Source organism: Strigops habroptila, chromosome 8 (genome assembly GCF_004027225.2).
Source record: "Strigops habroptila isolate Jane chromosome 8, bStrHab1.2.pri, whole genome shotgun sequence".
Lineage (NCBI taxonomy): Eukaryota > Metazoa > Chordata > Aves > Psittaciformes > Psittacidae > Strigops > Strigops habroptila.
This window is the reverse complement of record NC_044284.2, coordinates 63,443,081-63,469,504: the sequence shown is the minus strand read 5'-3', so window position 1 is coordinate 63,469,504 and position 26,424 is coordinate 63,443,081. Positions and strand designations below refer to the sequence as shown.

At 38.4% G+C, this 26,424-nt stretch overlaps 2 protein-coding genes across 5 annotated transcripts in view; both read right to left on the bottom strand.

Moving 5' to 3' along the window:
- The window catches only part of MSH4 (mutS homolog 4), a 29,991-nt gene continuing 3,567 nt past the window's right edge, over positions 1-26,424 (bottom strand). Inside the window, 19 exon segments of the mRNA XM_030495784.2 lie at positions 1-1,579; positions 1,925-2,013; positions 3,628-3,802; positions 4,192-4,320; positions 4,886-4,936; positions 4,939-5,006; positions 6,083-6,283; positions 7,270-7,394; positions 8,231-8,334; positions 8,769-8,905; positions 12,269-12,438; positions 12,973-13,037; positions 13,444-13,518; positions 16,290-16,357; positions 17,097-17,269; positions 19,630-19,803; positions 20,361-20,476; positions 21,472-21,582; positions 24,216-24,379. Of these exon segments, the coding sequence (XP_030351644.2) occupies positions 1,394-1,579; positions 1,925-2,013; positions 3,628-3,802; positions 4,192-4,320; positions 4,886-4,936; positions 4,939-5,006; positions 6,083-6,283; positions 7,270-7,394; positions 8,231-8,334; positions 8,769-8,905; positions 12,269-12,438; positions 12,973-13,037; positions 13,444-13,518; positions 16,290-16,357; positions 17,097-17,269; positions 19,630-19,803; positions 20,361-20,476; positions 21,472-21,582; positions 24,216-24,379 (2,381 nt within the window). The 3' untranslated portion in view covers positions 1-1,393.
- The window catches only part of RABGGTB (Rab geranylgeranyltransferase subunit beta), a 37,702-nt gene continuing 18,689 nt past the window's right edge, over positions 7,412-26,424 (bottom strand). The window contains exons 11-15 of one of the 4 annotated variants that reach the window (XR_004389946.1): positions 17,097-17,269; positions 16,290-16,357; positions 13,444-13,518; positions 12,973-13,037; positions 7,412-8,334 (exon numbers count right to left, since the gene is read on the bottom strand). The gene's annotated coding sequence lies outside the window, so the exon portion shown is untranslated. Of the gene's footprint in view, positions 8,335-12,972; positions 13,038-13,443; positions 13,519-16,289; positions 16,358-17,096; positions 17,270-20,349; positions 21,583-22,614; positions 22,729-23,438; positions 23,478-24,215; positions 24,380-26,424 lie in introns of those variants that run through there. The other 3 variants (XR_004389948.1, XR_004389949.1, XR_004389947.1) reach the window with 3 other exon arrangements.

Genomic DNA, 26,424 nt, shown 5'->3' with positions numbered 1-26,424 from the left:
TCCTTACTTAAAATATGTTTCGAGAGAGCAGTGCGCAGAGTATGTAAATGCAGAGTCCTGACGGGCTGGAAGCAAGCCTAAGGCTCTGCAATAAGGTGCGCAGAAGAGGGGAACAGTTCTGATGGGGTCAAACTACGCCAGGCTTCCAGGCACGCACCCCAGAACCGTTCTTCCTGGTGCTGCGCTGGCTGACCCCAACAGGGAGATGTGCACCCTGCCCAGTCAATGTCTGAAATACGTGTCACTTCCCATCTGGTTCCTCGTGTTAAGAAACCTGAACACAAAATACTTCTTTCTGCCATGGTCCTCACCGGGCTAGACAACAAATATGGTATTTACGGATGGAGGTAATGAGTGAGAGACTTGCCAGCAAAGGCCTGAAGAGAGGTGAACTGCGGTTAATAGCTTCGATCAATCCAAAACCCTCTTCGGTAAAAAAACACAGGGCGCCGACTACCAACGTTATTCTGTTGCACTGCTATGTTTACAAAGATAGATACATTAAAAGGAAATGTATATCATAAATATATATGATATATTTGTTGTTACAAATTACATACTGCACTGTTTTATATTACCAGTTTAATAGATAAATGCATAAGAAATTATGTATATGCACATGCACTTAAATGAAACGTAAGAACTCTTGGCCAAAGTTGGTTAGAAGGAAGTGAAGAAAGACACGTTCATTCACGCTGGAATACGTGGCTGCAGCCGCTCAATGAAGTTGTACTAAAAAGAACCCAAAACCCCAAGGAGGAAGGATATTCAACTTTCTATTGATTTCCTGTTACTCGCTTTCTAAACAAAACCTGATCAACCGTGTCAATACCACAGTAATTTGCTGTTACTGTGCTGTTACAAAAAGCTGTGACTGCCCAGTTCTGGAGAGGAAGCGCGCCTGGACTTGATGTTGGGTTAAGAGTAATGACTGAGAGAGCTGGAACCCTCCTGGAATAGGCAGCAACAGGATTTACGGATGCACGTTCAACAGTGCAAGGAGAGAGTGCTTGTGCAAGACAAGTGGACCATCTGTTTCAAAGACTGCTTTTCGTTAGGCAAGATCTTTACTATCAGATGTAAGAACCATAACAGCAGATACACCAGAAGAAAATATTAAATGTCATATAACTTCTTTGTCTCCATAAAAAAATGAAAGGGATATAGTCCGTTATCAGAAAGAACTGTGTTCCTCATATCAAGTAAATGCTTTTATTTCAGATGTGTTTTGTGGAAAAACCCCGTGACGGATATGGTCTTTCAGTAGTGAATATAATTCAGACTAAGAATTAAGAAACTAAAAACATGTGGAAAACAGTGTTTTCTAATACTATGGGGAAAACCAGAATCATCTCGCAGTCATAAAAATTAGAGCTACAGCTTGTGCAATACGTTACTGTTGCTCATCGTTCTGTTCGGGTGCAGGACAACTGGCTTCATACTTCTTCTTCAAGCCTTTCAAATATATCCGCAAACTGTCCGGATCCAATCGAGAATTTCTGGCAGTCTGAACCAATCTCATTGCTAGATGGTACACAGCTCTCTGTCTCATCATCTCAGGAGTGCTCTTCTGCCTGTGCTGTTCTCAAAAACACACCCATGCAGTAAAACAGGAAATCAATTCCCTTCTGTTATTACAATACTAATAGTAGCTATTTTCCAGCCTCCTTCTGACCTCCCGATTCTTGATTTGTACACCAACATTCCACCCTAAACTCCTTCACCCTAAGGACTGCTTTGTGTTGTCACCTAACAGCAACCTTCAGTAGAGTATTTTATAGCTGGCTCAGAAATACAGATTTTACTGAAATCTACTTTGCTAAAACCAGAGGCAGTGCTTCTCCCATATCCTTTCAGGAACTGAAAATCTATTTGACTTTTAGAAAAACTGTGAATTACACTATTACAATTTTCTACTACGTACCAAAATTTGGTTTGCAATGTGATTTGTGATTTCCTTTGCATCCACAATTACAGATGATGGTAGGGAGGAAACTTCTGCAGCTTTTAATCCTAAACATATAAAAACACAAATCAGGGGTTTGGATGTCATTTTTCCCTACCTTCCACACTATGTCTGTCAGAATTAACTTGGCCTATTTTCTAAAGGGAGAAATTTTAAGTTTTATTAAAATAATTTTTATATACATTTTCTCTTAGTGTCTCTTTTTCTTTTTTTTTTTTAAATAAGCAGTATGGTTTTAAGAGTTACAAATGAAATGTCTCCTGTGTTACCTCTGAGATATGCTTCCACATGAAGTTACTGCTGGTAACGCTGTAACCGTGCAGGATGAGGTGCAGGAGGGGTTAAAGCTGGGAAATGGCACGCTGGTGCTAGCAGCTTCTCTATTTCTTTTAATTGGGCAGGCCAGCAGATGCCGTGGTTGTGCTAAATGCACTCTCCGTTACACCCAGATATCCAGTGGATACGGATGTTACGCTACTCTCTTGCCAGCAGCCAAACTCCTGCATACTCAGGGTAAGGAAGAGATGTACATGTTTTTTCCTGCCCTAACACAGTTTTTGCCCCTCTGCCTGTGGCCCTGGCTGCTCTGAGGAAGCTGTGCTTCCCTCAGGTGCTTTCTGATTGTAGGGTTAAAAATGAAAAAGGGTCAAGAAGAGCCCCCACCCTCTTTCTTCAAATGTAACTTTGCTCAAGAAAGGAGTGTCATAGCATCTGAAATCGAGCTTGAGCAGCCAAAGGTAAGGAAACTTATTCTGAAATTCTGATAAAGAAACATTTTAAGGCCAGTTAATTGAAGCCTGACCGGAATAATTCCTAGTCCTCAGTCGCCGTTAGTTTGCAAAAGTCGTGTAGCTCATTTCCTATTGATTAAATGTCACCTAAATCAAACTTCAGAATCTAGTATTCGGAAAGGCATGCATCTCTGTAACTCCTTAAAAACGTAGCTATGCCTTACTGTCACTCACTCATTTCTTTATTGACTCGTAATCGGTCAATCTGTACAGTCTTCAGCATGATTTATTCTGAAGTTAAAAGAGAAGTAAATGCACTTTCCTGAGAACACTGACTCTTCAGTGGAACCTCTCAAAACAGCCTTAGGCTGATACACTGTAAAATTCCTGCCATTTTTCAAAGAAATCCGATGCCTTTTTGCTAATTGAAAAGGGCCAAGCTGCTGTTTAACCGATATATCATTACTTATGGCAGACACGTAAGAGAGTTTTACATAAACCTTAGCATTCACAGCTGTAAGTCTCTCCAGAACTTTCACCCACTTCCATCATCGACTCGAGTACTGTGTGCTGAGTTTGGCTCATCTCATTCCAAGGTGAATCAAGTAGCTACTCACATTATTAAAATGGGGTTTTTTTCATAGAACCACAGAACGGTTTGGGTTGGAAGAGATGTTAAAGATCATCTAGTTCCAACCCCCTACCACAGGCAGGGAAAAATTCATCCGAGTTCTTCATACTACCCCAAACTCTCTGCACAGTTAAAACACACAAGTATTAGGAACTAATTACAGACCTGCAGTTGTAACTCTGAGAGAGATATGAACGCAGGAGAAATCTGTCAGCAGAAAAATCTTGTTAGATGCCTACTAACTGAAATAATGTCCTATATAAGGTTTACTAAGTTAAAGTCAGAGTGGAATCCATTACCATAGTTCTTTTCCTCCGTATAGCCTTTAGAGAGTGCGTAAGTGTAAGCAACTTTCTCCTTATTTCCAGCACTGCTTCTCACATGTTGCACTTCAAAATGGTAGTTTTCCACATTGGGATATAAGGCATCTATATGACACAGTTCCAGGAAATGTGTAGCAAATAATGTAAATGCCTAAATCAGGAAACAAGAAAGAAAATTTGTTTTGGAAATGATCCTGGAATAAATTACAATAAATCAGAAAAATTAGATGATCGCATAACTAGTAACAGAGGTGAAACTTTCAACCCATCTAAAACCATCTTCCTGTTTCCTAAACAAGCCTCCAGCCCATGTGACCGCTGTGTGGAACTACCACTGTACTTCGGAAAGGTAACAGCCGAGTAAAGAGCTTCAACACTTGAGCGTACAAAGCTGTAACACTTGAGCGTACAAAGCTGTACGAAGCAAAACTAAAGAGGCTGGGCTGTTCTCTTCCCAGACAGAAACGCAAACTTGTATTTATGATAAAATAATTAAAAGCGGGTTTTTGGTTGGGGTTTTTTTTTCCAAAACAGAATTACCTTTAAATTCAGCAGATATTCACAGGCAGCGTAACAAATGCCAATTCCTTCTTCAGCGCTGGTACCTCTGCCAAGTTCATCAATTATGACGAGTGATTTGTCATTAGCGTTTTGTATGATGTATGTTATCTAGGAAAATATTTCATGTGTTACCATCCCTACAAATGCATTTTTTAAGAACCCCCATCAGGAACAGGCCTGCTCAGAGGGATACTTGAGGAATACTCTGCCTTATTCGGATGAAACTTCATACAGAAATTCTTAAAAATCGTGTCACAGCCATAAATTTTACCTTTTCACAGCTTTCCAACAGCTGCCAATTATAGCCAAGCAAAGACTCCAAGACTCCTCTTACAGCATTCCTCCTCTTTTCCATTGAATTCCTCCACTTTCCCTCAAAAGTGTATCAGTTTGGGAAAGGGAACTGAGGGAGCTTAGGCTCATTTAAGGTCCAAGAAATAACAAAATGTTGAACCCACTCTCCAACAGAGCACTGATTTTTACTTGTATCGGCATAACTTGTTATTTAAGATATGCCCTGGGTTTCTGTGGTTTATCATTAAGCTAAGAGTTGAAAGCTGAATTTCCGACTACTTTTCAAAGTACGTTCTTTCAGTAGAAATATACTAGTACAATTCTTATTAACCTAACAGTAAAAATGGGCCTTGGACCCTGGCTTAGCCATGTTCAATACCTCTTTCATTTCCTTCATGAATGTTGATGCGTTTGTTTCTATATCATCATCCATACACCTATTCTGGTAAATATCTGCTCTGCTATTCGAAAAGAACAATACTCTGCTGGGACATAAGAACCTGCAAAACAAGTAAAATATGAGTTTTCTAGTATCGGTCTGACATGCCAAGCTGCCTGAATATGCCAGTGGGGAAACATGTTAGTTTTACACTTGCCCATTGTGCACTGTAGAGAATGCATCTTATTTGATAAAGTTTCATAAGATTATGTTCTACCACTACTTTGTAAGAAAATATTATTATACAGATAACATAATTAAAGAAGTTTATCTGTAAAACCTTAAGAAATCATATGCCTGAAGCTGTGTATCAGCCCTTTAGACTGATACAAAAAAAGTGAGAGTAACACTAGGATGAATCTACATTTCTGTAACCATTGAGTTATTAATCCCAACGAATCTTAGTTTCCCCAAAACAAGATTATAGTGCCTTTATGAAACTTCAAGGCTCATTAGTCTTCTTGAATAGAAAAGAACAGGAAACCTGACAAAGACTTTACACTCTCCATTATTCATATTAAACTCCTGTTTTTTGAGAGCAATTCCTGAAGAACTTGCAGTTGTTGGGGACTGCACCCACAAACACATGGCAGACAAATTTTATTCACCACTGCCAAGTAATTTCATTCTAGTAGAGACAGGGTCAGCCTATTAAGGTGTTTCTTCTGTGCTACCAGCCTGCTGTGGAACAGGTGGTTACCTTTATCTGTAAGGCAAAAAACATGAGGAGTCTAGCTGAGGCTCATCCCTATACTCACGAACTCCTCACGTTCCTTTTGGATTACCAAGACGTACATAGCTTGATGAGCACGCTTCAAGGACGCTCGCTATCAGTCCAATATAAGGTGCGTGACTGGGTTAAGGGGCTCCAAAGAACTAAAGCATACAACTGCACCTCTCCTAAAGACAGACTGGGGAGGCTTCCAGATACACAAACAGGGCCAATGGCAGACCCAAAACCTTGCAGTGGCTTCCGTCAGCAACAAAAGAGCTGGTAGGAGCAAGCAAACTAAAAAACACCTGGTACTATTTAGACAGAATCTTACTCTCAAAGCCAAATCATTCAACCTCATAAGTATTTTTAATTAGAAAACAACTGTCTACAGAAGATTACTAACATGGTACATTTTCACTCACCAATCTGTGCCATAATTTGACAAAGAGCAATCTGTTTTAGGTACGTTGATTTTCCACTCATATTTGGTCCCGTAATAATGACAAAGTTGTTACCCTCTGTCGAGTATGTATGGTTAGGCACAGGTTTTTCCACAGCTATCTTTTCAAGAATGGGATGCCATCCCTGCTTGATGGCTAAAGTATCTGTAAATTCTGGACGAACTAAAGGAGAAAAAGGATACAGAGCACTGCAGAGTTGGTATGGAAAGCTTCATATTTTTCAACTAGCGCGTTCTGAAACAAAGTCATTCTTGCAGAGCAAAAGCCAAACTCTGGCTCGATTCCCTGATTTTTACTTTCCTGTAGCGAGCAAGACTAACATGCAGCACTTGGGAAGAATTACCAGCCACTTTCAGGTACAGATTCTGACTGTCATGCAAATCTTCACGACTTGTTACTACAGAAAGAATCCCATAACACTTCGCTTCTAAATCAACATTGTGTTTGTGTTCTGTAGCAAGTATGGTTAGACTCCAAGAATAAAGAAAAATATAAAGAGCAAAACTTGAAAAGTAATTAAAACAGGAAACCTGAAAGCCAGTTTCACGACTAATGTATTTTTCATAATTTATTTTTATACTGCTGTGAGCACATCAAGTACAGGGGTCATCAACTCTGCTACTACGACATATGTACCTAGTTATACAAGCACAGGAAACAAGGAACTAGCATTCCTTCTACTTCTGTTCTATGTTATTGCATTGATTATCTGGGTGTGTACTATGCCTACACAGATCCACTTGATACTGGGACTATCTGTATGCATTTCTGTCAGAATACAGTTCTTCTCTGAACCTGTTCTCTATGTCCTCTTTGTCCACCTCAATGGCAGTACCCCAGGCTAACAAAGAAGCGCTGCCAAATTTGGTGGTCTGCTTAAATGGAGCAGACTTCAAGCGAGAAGTGCCAAAACAGTTTTCTGTGAAGGCTTACAGAATCTAAATGGCAGAATGTAATTTCAATAAATGGAAAGAACATCAGCACAAAACTGGCAAGGATAGGCCAGAGGCACTCACGTGAAGTCTACCGAGACCTAGAAAAAGAACTTACGTGGACCTAGCAATTGGAGAACTAGACAAAACAGCCTGGATATTCTCCAACAGAAGGGACTTTATCTGGCCCATGACAGAATCAAAGAAGAAACTTACCATAATCAGAAAGGGTGCAGGCATGGGCAAATGAAAGCAGCATATCCAGCATGGACACAATGTCAGACAGCTTGTATAGGCAATGAATGTGTTCATAGATCTCATTCAGTAGCTTACACACTATTCTGAAATAAGACACCGATTTAGTTGTTCCACAGTACATACTGTCTCTTTATACAACTTACAGAAACAAAGCAAGTTAAAAATGTTCATACTGCATACATTAGGATAGGTGGTTACTGATAAAATGCAATCATCTCTGCCAGATGCAAGCAAATGCATACATTTCTTTGAAGCAAATTAAGACCTTATACCATCATGTCAGATTAAATTCTGCTATCAGACAGAAGACACATAGCTCCAATACCAACAGCTCTTAAGAAACCTTCACAAAGAGAATGAACTAAAAATACAGCTATGGAAACAAGTATATTTTATTAACACATCAAATGCGACTCTAATTCCCTTAGGCCTTCATGTTAATAAAAACCCCATACGGTTTCTAGAAAGAATTTCCATAAAATTGACATGCAATGTTATGCTTAGTGAGTTTCCTGAAGCAGACAGCAGAGCAACATGACAGCAGCAAGGGCAAAATACAGAAACAGACAGTTCTACTGTAAATGCAAGGATTCTGCATTACAAACCTAATGCATTCGTCGTGTCATTTTGCATAGATAATTCACCCATAAAAACTGAATATATATCATGGCCACCCTTATTAAGAAGTGCCTATATGTCTGTAATCACGTTTAATACAATATACACTTTGCGGTTTGGCTGGCTTTTGATTTTTTTTTTTTTTGTCTCAGGAAGTACATGTCATAAATGTCACTTTGGATTATTTCTGCAAGTGGCCATAACTGAACAGAAATCCACCTTTAAGCAAGTGTGTAAGTAGCTGTTAATCGGACGAATCCCATGGAATTAACAAATATTAAATAGTTTTAAACGGTCTTACAAATAGGTCATGTGATATATTTCTCTCAGGGACTCCTGACATCTTTCATTCATCTTCATTAAATCTGCCGAAGTGAAGCTATATGTGTTTTTCATTTTAGTGATCTACATGGAATACAAACCAACAGTAAGAACTGGCCATATTATCGGAAGCCAAAAATAAGTTTCTAAAAAGCAAACTGGGAACAATCTGGGAGGGAAGGGGGATGGAGCAGGAGAAACAATGCCTGGTTTCATTTTTTCAGTATACATTTTTACGAAAAATCCATGTAGGAGAATGTAGTTATCAGCAAGATATATAACTTTATCTTCATACACAACATAATTGCATGTGATTGCACATTTCTCACTATATTAATTAGAAATAGGGCAGTTGTAAAAACATACCCATTACACCTTCATTTACTTCTAGATATCTTCACTGAAATGATTTTAATTGTCGCTTAAATCACCGTATGTGTCCTTTATTAATGTATTATACATTTTTTATACATTAAGTATACGAACATATTATGCAAAAACATATCTAGTACAGATGCCTTTGTAAATTCTGAAGGAAGTTGGCCATTGGGTAATGTTGAACAATCAACATTCGTCTGGATAAAAAACCCACGAGCAGAGCTGAAACTTGTTTTCATTGGCAGGTTGTACTTTTCTGCAAGTTGTGCGATCATACCTATATACCACAAACACAGACTGGACCCAAATTACATACAGACTTGTGCATACACACACATACATGCTTGTGTTGGTACAAGGATACACACTGGTAATGAGATTTATAGGTGCTGAATGTGTCAGGTAAGCAACATGACAAAAGGCCTTAGAGGCAGGTCTCCTGAGAGTTACTAAAGTAACATATTAATATAACAAATGTGGCTGCATAAAGCTATTGAGAAAAAAGTACAGTAGAGAATCAGATAACTTCATGTGGTTTTTAAAGGCAGGTCATGCATTGGACCAACTCCCACATGGGCCTAACGACGGCAAGGAAAGTTTGCTCAAGCACCTAGCACTGCCTCATCAATAGGGAGGTATGATGAACTCAGGGACTCTCAGTTCTCAACAGGTTCATGATTCTAAGCAATCTTCTTCCCCCAGACTGAGGGTGGTGCTTTACATTTGTAATCCCCCCCTTAAATCCATCTTCTTCCTAGCTGAGAAGATACCGTACGTGGGAAACTGTTAGATGATAGAAGAACATGTAGCGTTAAATCACGGGAATCCTGAATACTGCAAAAAGGGTAATGGTGTAGTACTCCTCTGAGAAGAAATGATGGAGTTACTTAGTGGTGTTTCCCTGCCGCTCACGGCTCTAAGCTTACCCACTCTCCTATTCCAACCACTCCAAATATAGACTAGCAACTTAGGACATTCTGGATATAGAATCACAGAATGCTTTGGGTTGGCAGGCACCTTTAAAGATAATTTAGTCCAACTCCCCTCCCATGGGCAGGGACATCTTTCACTAGATCAGGTTGCTCTAAGCCCCATCCAACCTCACCCTGAACACTTCCAATGAAGGGGCATTCACAACTTCTCTAAGAAACCTGTTTCAGCATCTCATCGCCCTCATTATAAAAAATTTCTTCCTTACGTTCAACTTAAACCTACCCTCTTTCAGTTTAAAACTATTGCCCCTTGTCCTTTTAGCACAGACCCTGGTAAAAAAAGTCTCCCTCCCTCCTTCTGAAAAGCCCCATTTACATATTGAAGGCCTCCCTGAAGCCCTCTCTTCTCCAGGCTGAGTAATGCCTAGTCTCTCAGCCTTTCTTCACAGGAGAGGTGTTCCAGCCCCCTGACCAGTTTTGTGGCCTACACTGGACCCATTCCAACAGGTCCCTGTTGTTCTTGGTGACCGTGTCCTACCACTACAGTCCCTAAGGAAGAGTCCCTCCCCAGCATCCTTGTAGACCCCCTTCAGATACTGGAAGGCTGCTATGAGGTCACCACGCAGCCTTCTCTTCTCCAGGCTGAACAGCCCCAACTTTCTCAGCCTGTCTTCATATGGGAGGTGCTCCAGCCCTCTTATCATCTTCGTGGCCCTCCTCTGGACTCGCTCCAACAGCTCCATGTCCTTTTTATGTTGAGGACACCAGAACTGTACGCAGTACTCCAAGTGAGGTCTCACAAGAGCAGAGTAGAGGGGCAGGATCACCTCCTTTGACCTGCTGGTCACGCTTCTTTTGATGCAGCCCAGGATGCGGTTGGCTTTCTGGGCTGCCAGCGCACACTGCTGGCTCATGTTAAGCTTCTCGTCAACCAACACCCCCAAGTCCTTTTCTGCAGGGCTGCTCTGAATCTCTTCTCTGCCCAGCCTGTAGCAGTGCCTGGGGTTGCCCCGACCCAGGTGTAGGACCTTGCACTTGGCTTGGTTAAACTTCATAAGGTTGGCATCGGCCCACCTCACAAGGGTGTCAAGGTCCCTCTGGATGGTCCCTGTTGTTCTTGTGCTGGGAAACCCAGAGCTGGACACAGTACTCCAGTGGGGTCTCGCCCAAGCAGAAGAGAGGGGGAGAATCTCTCTCCTCAACCTGCTGGTCACGCTTCCTCTTTACGAAGGCCAGGACACGATTTGCTTTCTGAGCTGTGAGCACACACTGCCAGCTCATGTCCAGTTTTTTGTCCACCAGTATCCCAACGTCCTCCCCTGCAATCCATTCATTCCCCCAGCCCATATTGATACGGGGGACTGTCCTGACCTAGGTGCAGGGCCTTGCACTTGACCTTGCTGGACTTCAAGAGATTCTCACAGGTCCACCCTCAAGCCTGTCATGGTCACTGTGGATGGCATCTGCTCCCTCCCACCAATCAACTGCACCACTCAGCTTGGTATTGTACACAAACTTGCTGAGGGTGCACTCAATCCCACTGTCCATGTCACTGATGAAGACGGTAAATAGTATTTGTCTTAGTATGGACCCTGGAGGGACACCCCTTGTTACTGCTTTCCACTTGGACATTGAGCCACTGACTGTCACTTACTGGATGTGGCCATCCAGCCAATTCCTTATCCGTCTCATATCTACCTCTCATTCCTTAGTCCATCTGCCAAACCCATCTCTCTCCACATTAGCAGCAAGGATGTTGTGGAGGACTGTATCAATGGCTTACAGAACCCCAGGCAGACAACATCAGTATTTCGGTCTTACTCACTTAAGAGTTTAATCCAGTAACAAGTAAAAGAGAGAAGAGTCCCTTCTGCAAGCATGTGGGCTACAGTGAAAATGGGCACATAGAAGATGTTCACACATGCTGGATTCCTAGCAGCTACCAAATTTTGGTAGGTTTAGGAAATGAAAAACAATAGCTTCGGTACTTTTCACTGTGTACTATGTAGAATGTAAGACTAGAAAGGAACGGGAAGCTCAGAACATACGAGAAATACTAAAGTTTCTGATGCTCTTTTAGGTTTCCAATTACATAGTAAACAAAGAAGACGGTCCTCTAGCTAGAAATCAACATCTTATACTAAAAATGGAGATCCATTCCAGCAGGACAGGGGTTTTTTTCTTCTATTTTGACTTAATGATAAACGGGAAGATTACTAAAGCACAGTAACAGTCACGATGCTAAAATTCCTTTCATTCATGTTTTCCAACTCTTAATAGCTTGGCTAAAAAGTAGCCCAAAGATCAAGACCGCTTAAAATATAAAGAACACAGAAGTCAGATATTTTAATTCAAGAAGCTAAACTAAAGATTGATGTGTTTTATGCAGAATGTTTTAGGTGGAATAATTCCGTTACGTTACTTTAACTTTTTTGTACTTTCAGAGGATAAGGATCAACAGAGTTTTAAATATAGGAGCCACAATACAATTGTTCGACTTCATTAAAATAAAACTGAGTTTTTACCTACAAAAGGAGAATCTCAGTATGTATCTCAAAGGTACTTCAGTTACTTATCAATGTCAATCAGTTTACAGTAAATACTTTTTACACATTAGAAGGTTACAACAGATAGGATTACATGGCTTCTATATGCCAGGTGCAACGTACTTTGAACTCCCAAATAAATAAAACCTGGTTTAGAAATACCTGCTATGTCATCAACAATTTCTGTGTATGTTCTACGAGCTATGTCGAGAAATTCGTTGATGTTAGGCTTAACAGCATAGCATTTCTGGGTCCTCATACTCAGACATCCTTTTGTCTACCTTGTGTCGTCATTAATGACAGTTGTAATCTTTTCAAGCATAATTCCAAATCTGCAATATTAGTTGTATTGCTAATTAGCTACATAATACTTTACTATTTTTATTTGCAATCATATCCCAAAATTACAAATAAGAGCATTACAAATTACTGAAGCAAATTATGTACTGTTAAAACCAAACACTAAATTTCATGTTTACATTTGCCTCACAATGAAGTACAACTATAGCCAAGTCTGACCAAAGAATTCATTCAAACGTTTGGGAGATAGAAATTATTTCTCAAAGATACAGGCAACACTTGATTTTTGTATTGCTATGGAGACACTGGGAAACCACTACTTCTGCCTTCTCAGAATTATTTCTAAAGGAGTGCAGTTCATCAGCAATTGAAGTGTCACAACTAACTTTCTGGTTTGCTTTTGTTCCCTGTATTTTTTGTTAGTTGAAAATCAGATTTTTTGACAATTAAAAGCAACTTTTAGGCAAAAGAACTGAGCTATACCTGTAACTACAGATAAGCAAAGATGCAACATCTTTATTCTTACACACCTTCTTAACATGAGAGTTTCTAGCCCTGATAAATACCTTGTATCTTCAAGAGAATTGTAGTAAGCCTTTAGCAGCGGTGTGGTACAGCTTCTTAAAGCAGCCTGTTGAAGATTAAAATATGGACATGAACAGTTAGGGTTTTCTGTAGCCCTTTCAAAGGACAAAGTTCTTAGATTCGCTGAGACTAATCAGTGTTTGGATAATCTGAACAGGTGTTTCAGTTAAATGCCTGTTATAAAATCAATTATTCAGGTAATGGCAGGAATCCGGTTCTTAAGAGTATCAGACTCAAATGCATATTTTCAATTGGCTTAAGAATTAACAGACTGTGTTGGCAAGATCATGTTCTGACAGATATAAAGAAAATTTTTATTTTTTTTTTTTTGGACTTGATGATACTTATTGGTCCCTTCCAGCTTGAGATATTCTATGAAATTTAACAAACTGCACTGTATAAAAATAAGGACAAAACAGTCTGTGCTTTATAAAAAAAATGACACAACTTACCTTTAGAGGCTCCACAAGTTCTAGAGTATGTTTCAGGTAGATTAGATTAGTTATTTTTGATTCAGCAGTTTTAACCTGTTGAAAAATTTTACAAATACTGGAGGTGTTTGTATGTCTGCCTGTTTGAAGAAGTATTTAAGACCCAGCAGAACTCATACTGTTAACTGTAATACCTTTGTACTTTTAACAAAAATTGCTACAATAGTTCATAAGCTCACTTTGATAACTTGATGTGTAATTGCACAAAAAAATGCTTACCTAAATTTTACATTGCCTATTGTGATAGCTTGCCTATCAGTAGCTAATATTTTCATACGTCTACACTGATCATGGTTGACTAGCCCAAGCCATGAAAACCTCTAATCTCCTACATAGCTCTGTAAGCCCTATAAGCTCGTAGACTCTTTCAAATCTAATACATTATTCACAATAATTAAGCAGCATAGCCCTTTTCAGAAATGATGTTAAACACAACATAACCCAATTTGGTTGACTTATCCTTGGTTAATATACTTAAATCCTTTAACATCTACCCTTGTAATTAAAAACAATTCCAATAAATGTTTAAAAGTTTTGCTTACAGTAATGACTGCTCTTAAACATGTTTTGTCCACATACTCATTCTACCTTGTTTTCTATGCCCGTTAACATTTACAGTAAAGAGTTTTGCTGATGATATTAGAGCATAGCATAAGTAATGCATAGCATATGTACTACGTATACACTGTGTGAGAGGATTTTAAGAAACCAACACAGATAAGCACACTGTTTGGTTCCGAAGCAAATCTAATGTCAGTTTTCAACACGAACATAGGAGTACGACCCTGTGTGAAATCTTTTCTTCTTTGTATATAACAACTCTTTACTCTTGCAGTAGAGGGCATCTCTTGCCTTATCTTACCTTCTATATGAAGTTGTTTTTCTGTAAAAGACAAGACTATACAATGCTGTATGTATGAATGGAAGAATCATGATCTGCAAATACATATGGGGTCTAAGTCCCATGATGAAATTGGACATCAAAAGGACACATATGGTCAGACGTGAAGAGCTGGTATGCACAGAGTGTACCTTGCTAGAAATAGTTCTTACAGGAACTTTAATTGGTGTTAAAAGTGGATCTTTGCACATGCTGCACTTCAGGCTCAAAGGGAGAAAATGAACAAATGCAGCCATAGTCAGTAACTCTTCCATATAATGTTATTACTTCTTTCAGATTCATTAATGACTAAAATGCAAGCCTGTCCTTTACGGCATCTTCACCAACATTTGTTTACAAACTAGTTAAGAACAGGAGCTGACCTCCAGCCTAACAAACACACCGTGTTACACTGAAGGAAGAGAAACTTTGCTTTAATTAATCGCAACTACTCCCTGGTTAAAAATGTTACACTGTGATTTTCAAGGTGAAAGATTAAATCTTTCTCAAGCTCCTAAAAGGCTTCAAAGGGGAAATTCATTCAAAATACTGAGGAGGAAAGAGGGGTTCTAAGGAACCTGAATCTGAAGGTATATTCAGTAATCTTCCCAAAGGTGATCTGTGATGGAAGCCGCCTCTGTCGGCCGAGTTCCTGAACGCACTCTAATGGATGCCACAGGAGGCATATAGCACTCACACAGACCGAAACCATGGCTGCCACTGTCACGCGGGTAAGGGATAAAATACCTTCCTGCTGAAGCCTGAACACAAGCAGATAGAGCATTGCTTGTCTTTCAACTAAGCTAGGTTATTCTAAGCATTTATAGCTTTACTGTCTAGTTATACTTTTACGAATAACTGCTTTTATCTGCATTTCATTTTGGTCTGCCTTGTAAGATATGTAATTTAATGTAACAGGTAAAAGCAGGGTACTCTTTCAATCTGTAAAACAGGACCATGAGAAAAGTCAAGAGTAATCATTTCTCCAATACATTACTTATCCCTTGCATTCAAAGGTTAACAGAGAAGCACAGGTCAAGTTGAGAACAGGATGCACAGAGGACCTCCAAATACTATCCATGACCTAGAGATCTCTCTGTTATGTGTTTGAGACATAAGGTTCTCTGCTTTTGAGAACAGTCAGAGCAGGGGAAACTTCTGCCTCATTTGGTACTGCTTATGCTATGCGAGTGAGTATATTGTTTTCTGTCAGCTCATTGTTGTTCAGAGGATACACTTAACCCCTGCATGAAAAAGTTGCACTTAGCTCACACAGCGTCTGTGCCTCGGAAACTAACAGGTAAGTTCCATTTGTGGCTTTGTATGCTTACGCGACTGACTTAGTTCATCTGTTTTGTAAGCAGAGCCGAGCAAAGCCAGAATGCCTCCTGAGAACCTTTCTCAAAACAATTTTTCAGGCAATAAAGACTAATTTCTATTGATTTGTATTACATGAAAATTAAGAAATTATTTATTTTCTAGTAAGAAAGATGCTTCATTTTCTTTAGGCTATCAAAAACTGTATCAACCTCCAAAAATAAGAGAGTAAATTTCTGTTATACGCTTTTTCCTCTTAGGCTGATGTGAAGAAAATTCCTCTCTCTCATCCTAGTACTGTCAAACAGGATGTACACGTATGAAGAATAAAGGCGGGGAGTGATGAAAAAGTAAACAGTTTTGAAGTCAATTTGCATAACTTTAGACGAATGTGATATTGAAGCAAATGCAAATTTTTCTAACATTCTTCTATGAGAATCCTCTACTGCTGTAAAATAAGATCTACTCTCAATCTGCGATAGCATTATTCCATGTGGTTTTAAGGCACAGTCTTTTTCTTATCGTATCATACATATTTATAGATATCACATTTATATATTGCACATTTTAGCCAGACAACTGATCATCTGAAGTGTATTTCTAAACATACTGTGTCCTGCTTTGGAATTTGTACCAAAACTGAAAGTAGTTGTTCTGTATCCAGGAATTTTGAGATAACTGTAAAACAAAAGTACAGAACAGAAATTGAACTGTAATTACAATAAAATCGATTTTTTTACATGCATATATTTACTTCGTAATACTTATGTTAACGTTTTTCTTTCATTCTATCTTCAGAAATTATCAGGTTAAAAAATGGGTTAAAAATAGCTGCCATCTCAATTATTTACTATATCTAAGCATGTAGTGATTATTGTACAGGAGGTCATATATCAATTCAGCAATATTCTTTTTGTTAGATTGAATCATATTTCTTCTGTGATTAGGATTACATGATCCAACTTCAGGTGGACTAACTCATATTCTGGTATTGTCTTTATCTTACATTTGTCTGGACCACTGCTTTATGGAGCAATGACAAAAGAACATGCATACACAACAAGTATTACAGAAGTGACACCTTTGTTTTTAATGTATACAGTATACATACTTGTATTCTTCCAACATAGTGTGTATCTAGCCACAGAGGTGAAAAGTCAAACTCTTTGAAAAGCTATTGGCCTACTGACTGCTATCCACTTTAGCAGAGAAATTAACTTTTCTTAGCAAAATACTTGAGAAAAACATCACTATCAAATAAAGACTACTTCAAAAATTAAGTGTCCACTCTATGTCACCTGACAATCATAAAACCCCAACTTTTCAAACATATTAAGTCACCCCGCATACTTTCATTGATCAGAAATAAATGTTTAAAAAGAAATATAATACTATGAATTAAAAAAAAACCTGCTACCTGCTTGAAGACCAAAAAAGAGCTCCTCATCCTGGAGTAATTCCTGAACACAGTCCAGTCTTGTGTTAATTGTTTCGGCATCTACTAGTGGCTCCAGGATACTGGATCTAAGTCTTCGACTTCCACCCGGAGTTTTGGTGTAATTTAGTACACCGAAAAGCGTGTGACCATTCCTTTGAAAACAAAATGGATGTGAAGAATACACTCACAAAGATGGTAAATGTCAAGGACATTTTCAGGTAAGAGTACCTTACAAATTTGAGACATGCTTTTAGGATGCTTAGCACCTCCCTGTGTGCCATGTGCATTATATGAACTACAGCAGTTTAGGAAGTCAGGCAATTTAATGCAATTTAATGTAATATTAGCCCTCATTATATCATTTTCCTAAGTACAGAAATTCATTTGTACTCAGTATTTTCTTCATTTTTTGTGGTAGTATACCATTCCTACTGCAGTGGTGCAGTTCACATTTTTCCTCTCAGTTGAGATAATTAAAACCAAACAAACCCAACAGAAGGAGGCAAATTAGAGTCTGAGATCAAACACTAATCGAACATTTTCACTAAAATACATTTCTGAAAATTATTTCAAATACTTACAAGTCCAAGAGAGAAATAAGTTTTGGATTTATTTTTTAAAGAACTGACTTACAGTCATTACAGGAGCCAAATAACATGCTTATGATTTGTAAATAGTATTCTCATGTTCATGGCTTTTACATGTTGCATCCCAGTGCCTCACACTTAAGGGCTGATTCTATCTGTTTAAAATAAACAGCCTATAACATTTACATCTAGTACATACCTAAACAGTTTTAGAAACCTGAAACCTTTAATGCTACTGGCTTGAAAGAAGGCCACATAAACACTGTGATCGAAAGTAGAACTTGAATAGGAAGAAATCTGATATCAAACAGCATAAAGATAGCTAGACAGTACAGAAACTCCTGAAATACCATGGTCCAAAAGAAGAAAGCAATACTCAAGAGAATTAAAAAAAGGGTGAAATTCAAAGCCAGTTTTATTATTTACTTACCATGAGCTGCAATTCATGGCAACACTTAATGGGAACTCTACATTTGGGATAGCATCCACACTGCTTACCTTTAAGCAACTCAAGGCTCATTTCCCTATACAGGAAATGAAAAGAGACAAGCCCCTCCAGATACTGCCACAAGACCTTGATTTAGGTGTTTCTGGTGTGTGCCTGTACTATTAACATTTACCTGTTAATATCTGATGCAAAGATATCTAACCAGGCTTTAGGGGTAATATTTATGTAATGGAAATAGCTCTGTCTGGTCTGATTCAAACTTGCCACTGGGTCAGAAAAAATTGCGCAGCTATAATGCTAAAAAAAAAGGGCAGCAAACCTTTATGCACTTTACTGTTGCTCAGTTCATCCTCCCTCCTCTCAAAAGCGATCTGTCAAATTAGAGCAGCTTTCAGGGAAATATTGCTCTGAGGGTGCCAATCCTACAGGCTGGCTCCTGCAGTTACATATGAAGCAATGGAGCAAACAAGAAGGAACTGGGGGCAAAGCATGGCAGATGAATAGAAAGAAACTATAGTTACCTCCCACTTCTGAAGAACAGATCTAACTGTGTACTCTGTGATCCCCACAAGAAGAGAAAACCAGGGAGAAAACCAGAGCAAGAGCTGAGCGAGACAAAAAGATAGAAGAACAGTGGCAGAAGGGTAAGGGTGGCTGATCTAGTCAAAGATGTCCCTACCCAGAGCAGGGAGCTCGGAACTAGAGGATCTTTAAAGGTCCCTTCATATCCAAGTCATTTTATGATTCTGATATCCCTCCAACCAGAAAGCTCTTACAAGTAACACTCGGAGAGTGAGCAATCTCCAGGCTCTTCTTTTTAGATCAGGGTGATGAGTGGACTTAAAACAGAAGTGGATCTCAGAACTTGGCAGGCAGCCAGTTCTAACCAGAAGTGTAAGAGTCTTGAGAAGGCAACACTTGCAGCTCCTTCTGCCTAGAAAGCAAGTAACTCCTGGTGAAGGAAATGTTCCAAGCACTGTTCTCATTGTGGAGAACAACCATGGAGAACAACCATGCAACCAAGTACCACACAGCTGTTTGTTTGCCACTAGTCCTTAGAACTAAAGAAAAACAAAACAATGTTTCAAGCCTGTTTATCCTGTGTAAAATGAATAAAACCCAGGCATTTTAATCCAACATAAGCAACTTCTTGTGGAAATGTTGCCTCTTTCATTTCACAATCTGTGAAATTTTGCATCAACATCATTTGTAAGTTTACACTGATGTCTATATTTTATTCAAAGATGACTGTGTGTCATCTCTTTCTGCAATTCACTTGTGGGATTCCTATGCTAGAAATTTTGTGCTGAATTGTAATGCATTTCTCTGTCCAAGTGTTTTTTTTAAGCTCTAAATGGTATATAAGTTCTGTCATACAGAAATAAATATAATGGTCAGCTCGTTGACACAAACATCAAGAACACTTGGTGAAATACAACTTTATAAAAGTGCAATTTGTAAACTTAAATATTCTTACCGAGAATCTCTGTTATTAATCACTAATTCCAGATTTTGTGCCGATGATGAATCTATCATGGCTGTTTTCTCACTCCCCTGGAAACGCACCTTGAGCGATTTAGGAGCATAAACTGAATTTTGAATAAACTCCACATATTTTAGCAAAGCTGCAGCAGCTGCAAGACAGTAATACCTTGGAAAGAAACAATCTTTAATGAATGTTGAATAGTGCTATTGAAATACCACAAAACCAAGCGGTGCACTACAGAAATTACATTCACACTTGTGCTTGACAGCTGCTGCGATTGATAGCACTGAAAAGGCAGTGTGTTTTAAGTATGCACTAACCCATGAATAGTGCACATATATGCATGTAAATAAAATATTCATGTTTGATTGTCTGTACACTTGACACCCCACACTATATACCAAGTATTTCAAACATACATATTTCAGCACATGACTTGAAGACCCAGGTCACCAAGGACCACTACTTAAAATTGTTGGTACAAGGAAAACAAAGAGGAGAAAGTGGAAAGCTATGAAAACTAAAAGAAACAAAAAAGGCTGTAATGGGCTTTCTATTGAAGCTTCTAGATGCACCAGAAACACTGGAGGGCAGAATAAAAGAACAGCTCTCTTCTGATTTTCTAGCTTTTGCACCAAGCCACAAGACTTGTGTGCTAAGTATGCAAAAAGCTGTTAAAAACTTATCTGAACACCGTGTACTTTTTCCTTATTTAAACATACTTTGACTGAACCTCCATGAAAATGGTGCTGAATTCAGATGCACACAATTGTTCTATGTATTCCAAACCCTTAGTTTCGTTGAAGTATTTTCTTTGCACAGTTGTAAAGGTCACATTCTGTGAAGATGGGGGGAAAAGCAGACAGTTTTAAAAGTTACAGAGATTTTATCATCAGGCATTTTTCTAGTGATAAGTGTTTCCAAGAAAATCTATCATTTGGTTCTGCAACCTGTATAAGTATTCATTCTAGCTTATTAGCACAAGCAAGCCACGCTTCTGTCACTCATCTTTCCTTCTCTTTGGTAAGGAGTTCATATAAAAAGGCTCATACTACTGGTTTGGGCAAATTAACGTAGGTTTTTTCTTGGATATTGCTCTTGCTCTCAAGAATGAGCCAAAGAACTTAGATTTGGTTAAAATTAACGACTTTACAGAAAGTTATTTTCATGCTAGCATCAATGCTGACATTCAGACAGTACTTTTTTCTTGCCAAGGCTTAAGTCCGAGGGATCATTATCAAGCTCTCAATGGTAAACTGGCAATAAAGATACGCGGATCAATGTAATGGAATGTGTGGGATGTGCAAGCGGTGTACGCAAAACAAAGAGGAGAGGTCAGGAAGTAGAAAAGGACTCGTGAAGAGGCCATCAGTAGTACAGACATGGGAGCAATTAAACCAGTATTCAATACGGGGTTTTTTAAAAACTTCCGAGGCTTTGAAACTAATAAATTACATACACTAGTTATCTGGTGCTCTTTCACCCTGCGGTGCTTTCTCCTATTCTGTGATACATTAGCCCCATCTATTTATCAGGTTGAGAGAACAAAAAAGGAGCAGAGGAAACTGCTTGATTTTTTAACCTCTGAGTCTTTCCTAGGTTCAGTATTGCTCAAATTATTTCAATATCACAAATTCAAAACTTGTGGCTTTAATCAGTAATATACTTATCCCTGCAATTGTTCAGATTAGATTTAGAGTAGTGTTGGAACTGCATTTAGATTATTCTTTACCATGGTAAAATTAGGCCCAAACATTATAAACCACACAAAACCTGACTGCACTCTAAAATATGACTGAACTCTAAAATATGGAACGAAATTTAAGAGCTTACCTTGAAATGTTCTGTTATCAGACTGAACAATTTTGTTGTGTTCCCTGCATCACAAGCAGTGTTTGACATTATGATTTCTAGCGGTGTTAAAATCTTGAGCTTAGTAATAACCTAAACAAAAAAAAAAAAAAAAAATCAATGAAAATCCATATATAATCTAAAATATGAACCTGCAATGAAGAATTACAGCACCCTTGTATTTTAAAAATCACAGTCCCAGTCTTGTAAATAAAGACCAAACTTTCTGCTGAGTTCTACACCGAGTCAAATCTATCTGTATCTATAGATACGGGTATCTAAATATACATAAAACCACATTAACAAAAAAATACAGGTATCTATTCCCTGTTACTTAAACACCAAAACATGCTTGTCATCACAGCAAGAGATAAATAGCCAGAACTATATTCCATGGATAAGATGGGAGAAGGACTTATTTTCAACAGATAGCAGCTTTCTGGGCTTGCAGCTGTAAAGTTAATGGTGCTCTGGAAGCTGAAGAAATGTAACATGTCTGAATATTAATAATCTTTTGATTGAGACTTGCTTTAGGCTTTCTTGTAACCTCCTCTTATAACATTTCTCTCAGTTTTACACACCTGCTGCAGGGATTCAAAGTACACTACATGCTTTTCTATTTGTTTACCATATAAGAGGACAAACATCACTATGCATTTATATCATCATCCACAAATTCTCAAGGAAGAAACATGATAAAACAGACTGTCCTTTAAGTGCTTAGAAGTTAAGATGTGATAGAAGGGACAGGTAACAATGGAAAGGTGAACAAGCATAAAAAACCATACACGAAATACATAGGGTAACGGTATTGCAGGATGGGAGAGAGAGCTGCTGCTGCCCGTCATGTCTTGTAATCATTAGGAAGTTTTTCTCAGAGGCATCACAGACAAGGCAAACCTTGAGGAACTTAAAGAATACAAGAAAACTTCAATGAATTAATTTACAGAACATTCAAAAATAAAAGGGTGCACAAGAAAAATAAAATAAGCTTGATATCCATCACTAGCAAAACACGGATAGTGACACTGTAAAAAAGCAGCTGATCAGCAGATAAGGCAGTACTGTTAAATGTGTTAAAGAATGAGATACCAAACTAAGCCATGTAGTGCATCTGGGGAGAAGTTTTGGGAGTTGAGTTGTTTTGTTTTGGGGTTCTTTCTTTGGGGTTTCGGGGTTTTTTTGACTGGATGGTCAATACAGTATCAGGTATGCCCACGGAACGAAGAACTCAGTAATCTAAATGGAAAAACAGAAAGATACGTATAAAAATAAAAATGTCATCTCTTAGAATGGTAACGGAGGAAAACATTGAATAATCTGACCAAGGACTGACAAGCAGTAATAGAAGATGTAAACTTAACAAGTCACAAGCCTGAGTAACAGAGAAGAAAGTCGCGTTATCATAATTTAAAGACAAAGTATGAAAGTCTTAAGAGAGGTAATAGTATTTTATCATTAAACGCAAGATGAAATCAAAAGTAAAGGGATAGGGAAGGAGTTTGGGCAGCTGAAATACTTCCCCGTTTGACAAAGATAGATTTCATGGGACAGTAACACAGTTCTTAACCTTCACACAGTAGAACAGAGGAGACTCTAGACTATAAACACAGGTACTGCTAGCTAAAAAGAACGCCTTTTACCCTTAGAAGTAACTGCAATCCTTATGGAACCATTAAACAACTTCCATAAAATTAATCCGACATTTCCTTGCAAGATTCTAGTCTTAACATTCTTTTGCTTACATAGGACTGGGTTTTTTCCTAGGTACTAGCAGATCAATTTTTCACTTCCACACCTTTAAGAGAATGGTTATTTAAGTTGCCACATCATCATCTGAACCTCGACATTTTCCCATGTACCCACATTTTCAAGGTACACATCTCATTTGGATTTTTAGTACTGTGTGTTACAGAAGTACTTCTGTATCTGCCAGGTTTAATATGTACCTGTGTGTGTCAAGATCAGGATAAGCTTTATTGGCACTGCTGATTTAAAAAAAAAAAAAAAAAAAATTTACATTAGACAACATATATTTTAGTAAATAGATTTGATAGCTGTTTATATCCTGAGTCATAGCTATTTATTCTCCTAATTAAATTTAGCTTTTATTTCTTCAAATATTGCAAAGATCCTACAAGCCACGTTATTTTCTAGCATGCATAACTACAACAAAACCATTAGATGTTTTACTAATGCTTGCATTGCATAAAGCAAAGAGATTACTCTCCAAATTAAGATATTCAGTTCTGCATTCAGAACACTTGGCTGTAAATGGAGTGAATTTCATTTCAAGCTGACTGAGATGGAATATTTATGCAATCAAACAAAGCCAGGCCTACAGTTACTCTACCCTTCCACCCAAATTTATGCAGTTCTGCTCTCAGAGTTGTTCTGCCTGATGAAAAATATTTGCAAGTTCTATTACCACGTATTACCCAATGATCTTCAAAAGCAGGCATCTCACTCCCTCACAATTCAGACACACTGGTTTTTGCAAAGGCTATTTTTCTTTTGCAGAACATTCTTTCCCCTTTATCTAAAATCTGAGGCACAGTAAGGAAAATAGTCCTTTCAACACTGCACATTTTCTAGAACTTATTACTTTCACTTTTGAGAAATTTCTTCTACAAACTATTAACTTCCCATTAGTCATAAGCTTATTTAAGGAAGAAAGTCATAATTAGCCTGTAAGGGACACAGCAATTAAGTATATGCAACAATACCTTGGCATAAGTTGTATTGTCTGAAAACTGTGATAATATCACCTCAGGATTTTTTAAGTCAATACTGGCCATTCCTACTTCACCTCTGGCAAGGCCTCTTCCTTCTACAACAGCTACAATAACTGACGCAGCAGTATGAGCAGAGACTGCAGATGAGGATGTAACTGTAAAACAGTTGCATATATTCGGTTACAAGCCACTACTTTACTTTCACAGAATCATTCTTTGTCATCCCAAGTGAAATATGTTTTTGTATTCCCATATCCGTGGAAATCCCATTCCATTTAACAAACTCCACTAAAAATTAAAAATCCTGGTTGTTGAACTCCTCACTTGCCACACCACACAGGCAAGGCACTTTCCAAAGTATGAACATCACACTCTTACATTAAAAGACTGACTGAATGCATTCATTTAAGATTGTCAGAACTAATCACATCTCTGTTGCAACTGAAAACACTTTCTGAGTCACTACCTCCGTGCTAAACAAAAAACCGATGTTTACTACATGCCAAAAGGCATGGCTATTATTAAACACTTGCCATTTAAATTCAAATGATGCATAGCTATTACCATTAGTTCGAATCAGGTGTATTAATTGCAGAGAGATACTGTAACTTAATATTCCACTAAAGGCACAACTCTGATCGAGGTTGTTTAGATCTCGTCAAGTTAGGGAAAACAAATGTCCTTACATACATATATATGTCACCTGATTTAATGCTAAACTATACTAATATCTATATCTATAGTATGCTTGAGTCCCAGTAATAGGATTTTTATTTTGGTGTGGAGTAGTTTTTATCATTTTTTGCATCTGAAAATTGTTTTGGCTTGCATTTTCCCAAATATCATCACAACCTCAACCAATGTCATCTCCTTCTTCAAATATCCAGCTATCTCTCCAAGACACCCCTTGCAAAGACCAAGTGTGAAAATTAAAATTAAGCTCCTTTACGCCTAATGTCTTCCTTTCTGAAGATGCTAACCCTCATTTTCTTACCTAGTCTCTTTTTTTTCCCCCCACGTAGATAAAACCACTGACCCAACTGCTTTAGCAATTTGCCCAATACAACACAGCAAATCTACTTTGGGATTGTACTACAGACCTACAATAAACCTGATGTTTATATCTAACCTGAACAGACGGGTGATTCCCCATCTCATATCATTCAGCCAAACAGCTAATTTCAAAAATGGGCCTTTTTTTTGTTCAACTATGGTTTAATGCAGTATAGTTGACTGGAGACAAATGTTGACACATTCCTTCACCTCACTGTTCCCACACCACTTCATACAGTACTTCATACCACTTTTGCTAATAAACAGAAGTTTAACTAGCACCAACTCCAAACCCAGCTGTCTCCTAGCATTACTCTTCTGGCACCTAAAAGCTAAGCTGTGAGCCGGGAAGTTAACAGTCTCAGAGATGAGGTATCATCTGCAATCAGACTGGGGTGATAAGAAGTTGAACGAAATGAGCTGGCCCTCCCACTTATCCCCAACTTTGCTCTGGGTGCATGCCATCACAAATCAGTGCAACAACACGTCTAACCAATAGTAACGAAGTCCCCACACACCAAATTATGTTCCACATGTAAGAAGCACTGCTCTTGACTGCTAAGTCACAGTACTTCCTAAATATGACACTAACTAATGAGGTGATGCCATTTTATTTGGTGTACTGAAATTCTCCTAGTCTATGAAAAACCAAAAACATGTATACACTGCTTCTTTTGGTATCTCAGCTAATTTTTGTTTCATATTTACAAAATGGTATTGCATTCTTCCAAATTCTACTGGAGAAGCTACTAACACTGTTTTGTTCGGAAATCTGCGACCAAAGACTATGAGACTGTGCTATTCAAACAAGCAAGTGTGTAACTTGCTGACCAATACTGAAGTAATTATCACACTATGGAATGCAGCTGCTACATACACTTTGCTATGTAGCAGAATGTGAGATTCTGGATACACTGTAGTCATTACGGATCAGTGAAGGATTGATTAAGGACTGTCACATACAAAACAGCAAAAACCAACTTCTCCAGGCTAAAGAATACACACGCAAAATCAAAGGAAGCTGAAGATGTGACTTTGTTTCACTGTTAAGTTGCATAACGTTTAGGGAAATCTGCTCTGTGGGTTTCAACATCATAGTTACTCCGATTCTCCAATTCCTCGAGCAGTCACAAAGAAAACTGCACCA